The sequence below is a fragment of the Erinaceus europaeus genome, chromosome 10, assembly GCF_950295315.1.
Source record: "Erinaceus europaeus chromosome 10, mEriEur2.1, whole genome shotgun sequence".
Taxonomy (NCBI): domain Eukaryota; kingdom Metazoa; phylum Chordata; class Mammalia; order Eulipotyphla; family Erinaceidae; genus Erinaceus; species Erinaceus europaeus.
The window spans coordinates 75,120,214-75,128,115 of NC_080171.1; the positions used below are offsets into that span (position 1 = coordinate 75,120,214).

Below are 7,902 nucleotides of genomic sequence, written 5' to 3' on the forward strand. Positions count from 1 at the left end.
TAAAAAGAAAGTGAAAAAATTGTGTCCATGAGACAGTTCACTGGTATCTTTTATGAAAGAGGCCTTGAGTTCATTCCCTGAGTCTCTTCTCTTCTCTTCTCTTCTCTTCTCTTCTCTTCTCTTCTCTTCTCTTCTCTTCTCTACTCTTCGTCCCCTCCCCTCCCCTCCCCCTCCCCTCCCCTCCCCTCCCCTCCCCTCCCCTCTCCTCTCCTCTCCTCTCCTCTCCTCTCCTCTCTCCTCTCCTCTCCTCTCCTTTCTTCTCCTCTCTTCTCCTCTCTCCTCTTCTCTCCTCTTTTCTTCTCTTTCTTCAGCTCTGATAGTGCCTAGGACATTGAGAGCTTGTTTGGAGGTTCTCGCAGGGGAGAGCAGCTACTCGTATACCCTCAACGGAAGACCAGTCCGTCTCTATTTGGGGAAGGCCACCTAGCGCGCAGCATCGGGAGGGACACACATGGAGGAGTGAGGGAGGAAGAGGACACCCGCCTAGCCAGCCAGATCAGCTGACTCAACCCTGGTGATCAATGGGGTGACAGATGTCGCAGCCAGATGGCTCTCACATCCATGGTGCCTGGGATTGAACCTGAGATTCTGGAGTGTCAGGCATGAAAGTCTTTTGCATAATGATTCTACTTACATTTGCAATAAAAAGAGTTGAAAGAGGATGAAGGTAAGATAGCATAATGGTTATGTAAAAGGGCTCTCATGCATGAGGCTCCAAAGTCCAGGTTCAATCCCCTGCATCATCATAAACCAGACCCGAGCAGTGCTCTGGTAAAATAATTAAATTTTTAAAAAATTAAAAGAATTTTTTAAAAAAAGAATTGAAAGGCATAAACTAGTAAAGAAAAAAAGAAAAAGAAAGAAAAGAAAGAAAGAAAAAGCCAATCTGTTGAGATGACTTTGTGAAAATGATGGTGGTTATCCTGACGGGGAGAAGGAGGAGAAAAAGCACAGAGCTATGTCGGTGGATGGGGTGTGGAACTATACCCCTGTAATCTTGTAATATTAGAAACCATTAGTAAATCACTAACAAAAAAATTTAAAGCAATCCAGGAGTGGTGAAATCACACACGGAAAAAGTCCTGGTTCATCGATAATAATGATGGTGGTGGTGAGGACCATAATAATAACAGCTTTTATAGGATGGCATAGTAGATGCCAGACAACATTTCCTGCTGGACTCAAAGTCCACTGAGGATTCAACAGAAGTTTCCAGTCTTTAGCAAATCAGAACAGACGACATTTGTAATTTTGCTGCACAGAGAGAAACATTTGTAATTTGTTCTATTTTTTAGATTTTTTTTTTCTGATGCCACTATATTTAACATAATGCTGAATCTGCTAACTATTTCAGAAAGAGCCTTGTCTCACTTGGCTCTGAAATAAACTTGGAAAGCATCAGCACCATTGAAAACTGGGTATCAGTTTGCCACCAAAAGACATGGATTCAGGGCCAAGCAAGTGTGAGAGGACTGCAGCCTTGGCTGTTCTGTGTGTGACACAGTCTCTCAATCTTTCTGGGTCACTAACTACAAGTTGGCATATTAACACTGAAAAATGATTTTGAAGAAATGTGCTCTCTTGAGTGAGCAAGAAGAAGCAGAAGAATAAAGAAGTGGAAACTTTCGGTGACAGTTAGCAACCCTAATTCCTCTAGTAAAAGCAAACATGGCTACCAAAGTCAGAATGTTATGGTCTAACATCCAAGCAACCTGAGGAAGAATGAACCCCAGCAAAGTGAATGGCAGAGGGCTGACTAACAGGACACTGCTAGGAGATTTAGGTTGGCAAATTAGATTTCTGGTTCAGAAAGCAGCAGCAGTCTTTTCTTTCCTTTCTTCCTTCTTTCTTTCTCTTTCTTTTTTAATTCTGCCCTCCAACATCTCTAAATACAAATTCTCTCTCCTAACTTTTCTGGGACAAGGAGGTTCTTTAGGGTACCAAGACAGAGTAATGTCCTCAGGCAGGGAAGTCTCAATAAATGATTCTCTAAATTATAGTGCAAGCCAAGGTTGTCCTCGAGAGGAAGTTGATAATGGAAGTGTTCAGATGCCACCTCTCCTTTTGGAAGGTGCCTCAGGACATGCAAAGTCAATACTCCTGGAGAGTGTAGAAAGAAGGAAGCAGAATGCTCCCTCCTGGGACCCTAACAGTGGGCTCTGCTTAGTACAATGATGCCCCCCCCCCCTTACAGCTTGTTCTTTGGGCCAGTTTTGCACTGATTGGGTCACTAACTCACAGTAGTCAGCACCTAATAGAGAATAGGGACTGACACTGAGTGGTGGCACACCTGGCTGAACACACAAATCACAGTGTTCAAAAACTCAGGTTCAAGCTCCTGGTGGTCCCCACCTGCAGGGGTGGGGGAAACTACTTCATGAGTGGTAAAGCAATGCTGCTGGTATTTCTCTCTCACTCCCTTTTTTTTTTTTTTTTTTAACCAGAGCACTGATCAACTCTGGCTTATGGTGGTGCAGGAGGACTGAACCTGGGACTTTTGAACCTCAGGCATGAGAGTGTCTTTGCATAACTATTATGCTATCCATCACTGAGCTCTCACTTTCCTCTCCATTTCTCTCCACCTCTACTCAAATAAGTAATATATTAAAAGAAGGAGGAGGAGGGAAAAGAGATAAAGGGACTTGGCTACTACTGATGAGGGTGTATAACTTTCTTTTTTTAAATTTTTTTATTGACAACCAAAAATTTATTTAACTGGGAGTCGGGCTGTAGCGCAGCGGGTTAAGCGCAGGTGGTGCAAAGCACAAGGACCGGCATACGGATCCCGGTTCGAACCCCGGCTCCCCACCTGCATGGGAGTCACTTCACAGGCGGTGAAGCAGGTCTGCAGGTGTCTATCTTTCTCTCCCCCTCTCTGTCTTCCCCTCCTCTCTCCGTTTCTCTCTGTCATATCCAACAACGACGACAACAACAATAACTACAACAATGAAAACAACAAGGGCAACAAAAGGGAATAAATAAATAAAATAAAATATTTTTAAAATTTTTATTTAACTAGCCATCAGTATAAGTTAAAATATAAACAAGGTCAGAGGAATGATTACAGTATATTCATACTATGACATTTTAACACACAAATATAAGTACAGCCTATACTTATAAGGATATAGAATCCCATTTTTTAAAAATCCTCTACCAATTTACTTGAATTGAGAGTAAAGAGTGGTAAACATACTTATAAAGATGCTCTTGTAGTTATTGTATTTTTAACAAATAAAAAGTGAGCCAAGTTAAAGCCAAATTATTACTTTCCCCAAGTGAAAAAGTTGAGACTAGCTAAAGCTGATGACAGTGATAACCAAAAGAAACAGGGACTAGGAATGAAGTGCTTAAGATTTTTACTTTAGCTTCCCATGATGGGCTTACATACAGCACATTCTGTTAGGTGGCTTTAAATGCCTTTATAACCTTAGTACTTCACAGTAAAGTAAAAGCCAGGTACATAAAATGAGAACGAAGTATTCATGCAGGGAATATATAGATGTGTTGGGTCCCCAGGTAAGATGTCATTTAGTATCCTCCACAATTTACCTTTCAGACTACTTTTAGGTTATCCTAGAGCAGAAGTAGCCATTGAGAAAAAAGGACCATAAACTTTATTAAAAGTATGTGTAATGTAGTCTGTACAGATAGCACATGGTGCCAAGTTTATTTGAAGATACAGTATTCTGAGTTCATAAGCTAAACTTTGCCACAGCTTTTGCCAAATCTTGAACCAATGTAGAATTCAGTTGTGCCAGAGTGCTGATCTTAGCATGCTTTGATGTGGCATACTTGTTCTTCACAGTCATGTGCTTTGTAAGTCCACAATTCACCATGACTATATTCTTAGCCAGATGCTGCATAACAAGGAGGAGGGAATCCTCCGTGTAGGACAGGTAGTGCTGTAGAGTTGGTGTCCATTCACCATTACTGAGAATTTTCAGTGCTAAGCAAAAAGCTCCTGCAGCAATTTGAGAAGGAGGAGAGTGCACCAAATCATAATACAAAATAGTCAGTTCCATTAGGTATTTGGCCAGCATATGTTGTTCAACATCAACCTCTCCAATCTTAGATGATCTACAAAGGAAGTGTAGAGGCAGAAGTTGACCCAAACCAAAATTTAAAGCTCTTAGAATCTTCATTTCCATTTGTCTGATTTGGTGCTTAGTATAGGTATCAGTCACAAAGGTAAAGTTGCCAATTTCTGGAGGGTACATCTCTTCATATCTGCTTGCAATAAACATAGCAGTAACACTAACCAGCTGCAGCATCTTCTTGGACACACAATTGTTCTGCATGAACCGATCAATAACAGAAATAGTCATATACATAGTCTCCTGCAGCAACCTGAATTTCATTTGAACCTGCACTAGCAAGTCAGTTAAGATGGCTCTCATGTTTCCAGTGACTTCTCGACCCAGTAGGTATCTTGGCTTAACTGCTTGCTCTTCCTCCAGTTGTCTCAGATAAGCATAGATATCTTTCACATATTCACTACAGAGGTTTGGGTCAGCTCCATCTTCGGCATCCACATCACTCACAGCAAGAATTACATCAGAGAAATCTTGACACAGATCTTCTTCTGCTGGAGCACACCCAGGTGTCTCCATTGGGCTTGCAGAGGGAGTATCTACCAAAACAGGTTCATGTGAAAGCTTTTCTTCTCTTGGGGGCTCAGGCTCTAGCTCAGGTTTGGACTCCTGCTCCAAAGGCATGGGTTCCTTTTCCACAGGTTTTGGTAGTTTTTTCAGCAATTCCTCTGCCAACAGCTAAAGCTTTTGCTTCCTTTTTCAGAGGCATTTTGGCCTGTGGCTGCTTGCTCACTTTGTTGCCGATGTCTCGGAGGGCCATTCTTGGTCTCAGCCCCACCTTGGATGCAGCCACTCGCTCGGCGCCTACCATACTGATCTTCGCCTTATTTTCAGCAGTAATTTTCGTGTTCCTGGTGACCCGGAGGGCCATGGCTTCCTCTTCACTAAGCAGCACCTCAGAGGGAAAAGAGAGCACAGGAGCCCAGGCCAGCTCAGGACACAAAGGCTCCACAAGTCAACAGCTGTTCCTCTGCTGTACGTCCCAGAACTTTCTTTTCTCTTTGTAATCTCTAATGTGATCTTCCTGCTGTACCTGTACCTCCATGTCACATGACCCATGGCATCATTCTCTACTCTTTCCTGGTTCCCTTTGGGTTGAGTTCCAGCCCTTCCAATGGCCTTTTCTGGCTCCTTAATCTCAGATTCACTCTGCTTCAGGAGCTGGAGACCATTTTGCCGGAGCCTGCTCCACACCACTAGCTGATGTAGGGAGCCTCCTCACAGAAGGGAGAGACTCATGATAACAGCTACCCTATTCTCTGCACCAGGCTATCCCTGGACAGGTGTCCTGCAGGCACCAAAGTTAGGATCACTATGTTAAGGCCTCATACATCCCCCAGTGAGCTGGTATGGAGAACATCCCAGACTCGGGTTTAGATAACTAGAGCTCCACCCTAGATCCATCTACCACTTAACAGATTACACGAGCCAATAAGCTAGTTAAGTCAAAACTTCACGTTAGCAAATAAGGTCCTTTATTACAGGATTCCTGGAAAACCTCTTTTCCCTCATTTTTCATTTATGGTTAATAGTGGGTTACAAGATTGTAAAATTATAGTATGTAGTTCCATACCACACCTACTACAAAGTTCTGTATCCCCACCCTCCCACCTCCCAAAGATAACCACCTTAGTTCTCACAAAGTTTTAGAGGCAGTGGGTTTGCTTCTGTTGGTTTTGTTTGTTTTTGCAAGTTCATTTGTACCAGTTCTCTAGATCTAACATATGAGTGAAACCATCTTTCACCTTTTTATTTACTTCATTAAGCATAATCACCTCCAATTCCATCCATTTTGTCCCAAAGAACACAATATCATCTTTTTATCACAGAATAGTATTCCAGGAATATATATCCCATAACTTCTTTGGTCCTCGTAAACCTCTTGCTTTATTTATCCTATCACTACCACTATCATTTCCTCCAACCACACTGCCCAACGGTGAGTCCTCAAACTCTAGAAAATTCTAAAACCTGTTTTAAATTTAAAAGTAAGCTATACTTCCCCCCCTTTCTTCTGGTTTTAATTTCTACTCTTCTTTTGAAACACATCTCAGGGGCCATCTTTATTTAAAAGTCCTCACTGACACTATATCACCACCAACAACTCTCTCCCCAGCCTCTTCTACACTTTTGCTTGGAAGTCATTGATTGACACTGCATTTTGTTTCTCCAATATTTCTTCTTGTTGGTTTAACCATTTTATATAGTATGTTATGAGGTCCATCAAATTACTGATCACTCTTGCCTGGATTGACTTGTGTCTAAGTAAGGTAATTAAAGGATTCACAGTTGTGGAAATTGACAGTTGTTTCAATATTATTTTAATCCCTGAGTTGGAGCACAGTGGCTAAAAACCTCTTTTTTTCCTTTTTCTTCCCTGTAGTCTATGGGAGCCTGAGGGCTTTTAAACTATAAGTAGGGTTCTTAGTTTAATCACTGACTCCATTAATTTTTGTGGGTTCCTGAAGTCGTTCTAGTCCTGCCTTGTTGCAGTCCCAGGTAGTCTCCTTTGGTATTCCTAGTTGACCAGGGAGAGGAGAGGAGAGAGAAACACAGCTGCTGCTGCTCTATAGCCCCACCTCCAGAAGTCTCCAACACTGCATTTTGAATTCCCTGCCCTAGCATCTGCCTGGGACACAGTGGCACTTAATGAATGTTTGTAGGGTGAGCAAATATCAAGTTGCTTCCCCACACCTCCTTCGACTCAACCTCCCCAAGGTCCATAATCATACCTCATTTGAAAAGAGTTATCTCAAAGATTTTTTAAAGTTATTTCAATATTTTTGAAAAGTAATTTCAAACATCTTTTTAACAAAAAACTCTAAAACAGTCTTTGTATCACTCACAGTTAGTGAGTGATACAGTCTTTGTATAAGCTCAAGTCCACTTGAGATTCAATCCCATGCTCCTTCATACCATCAGGCTCCTTCTGCAACAGGAGGAACTCCAGTGATGAACATGAATCCTGCAGTTAACCTCAGGTGGATTGAGCTTCCTCTGAAGACCTCTAGCTCTTCATACACCTGAATATAATCTCTCTCAGACCTCTTCCACTTGTTGGCTTTACACTATAGACCTCGAATCAGCATAAGCTGAAATATCATTTTACATTCTTGCAACATAGAGTTCCTACCCACCCCAAATCTACAAAAAAGAAGGAACAGGCAGCAGATGACAGAGAGAAGGCACAGAAAGGGAGGAAATAAATGTAGTAAGAGAGGTTATAGGGCTAGAAAAGGGAATCTGGCAGTGGCACACTTGGTTGAGTGCAGACACTTTGTTGAGTGCAGAAGTCACCATGAGCAAGAACTTAGACTCAAGCCCCTGGTCCCAAACTGCAGGGAGCAAACTTAAGGAGTAGTAAAGCAATGTATCTCTTTCACTCACCCTCTGTCTCTCCCTCCCCTCTCAATTTCTGTCTGTCCTATCAAATTTAAGGAAAATAAAACAATAAATGAAATAAAATTAAAATAAATAAAATACTTTAAAAAAATCCAGAAAAGTTATGACAGTTTATGACTAAGAATGCCATGATCATGTAACTTTTTCAATCAATTTTATCTATTTAATTTGCTTTTAATTTTTAATTAATGTAATAGTAATTGACAAGATCAAAGATAAGATAACTACGAGAGTTCTGTATCCCATACCCTCCATTGAAAGCTTTCCTATTCTTTATCCCTCTGGGAACATGGACCCAGGATCATTATGGGGTGCAGAAGGTAGAAGGTCTGCATTATGTAATTGCTTCTCTGCTGAACATGGGCATTGGCTGGGCATGGGCATTGGCAGGTTGATCCATACTCCC

At 41.7% G+C, this 7,902-nt stretch overlaps 1 protein-coding gene across 1 annotated transcript; it reads right to left on the reverse strand.

Annotated features, from left to right (window-relative positions):
• Positions 1-3,214: 3,214 nt before the first annotated feature.
• LOC103123731 (G2/mitotic-specific cyclin-B1-like) lies at positions 3,215-5,071 on the reverse strand. Its single transcript, XM_060198955.1, is given in 3 exon segments — positions 3,215-3,368; positions 3,430-4,751; positions 4,753-5,071. Coding segments are annotated over 2 exon segments (1,269 nt in total). The 5' UTR covers positions 4,966-5,071; the 3' UTR covers positions 3,215-3,368; positions 3,430-3,695.
• Between the last annotated feature and the right edge of the window lie 2,831 nt (positions 5,072-7,902).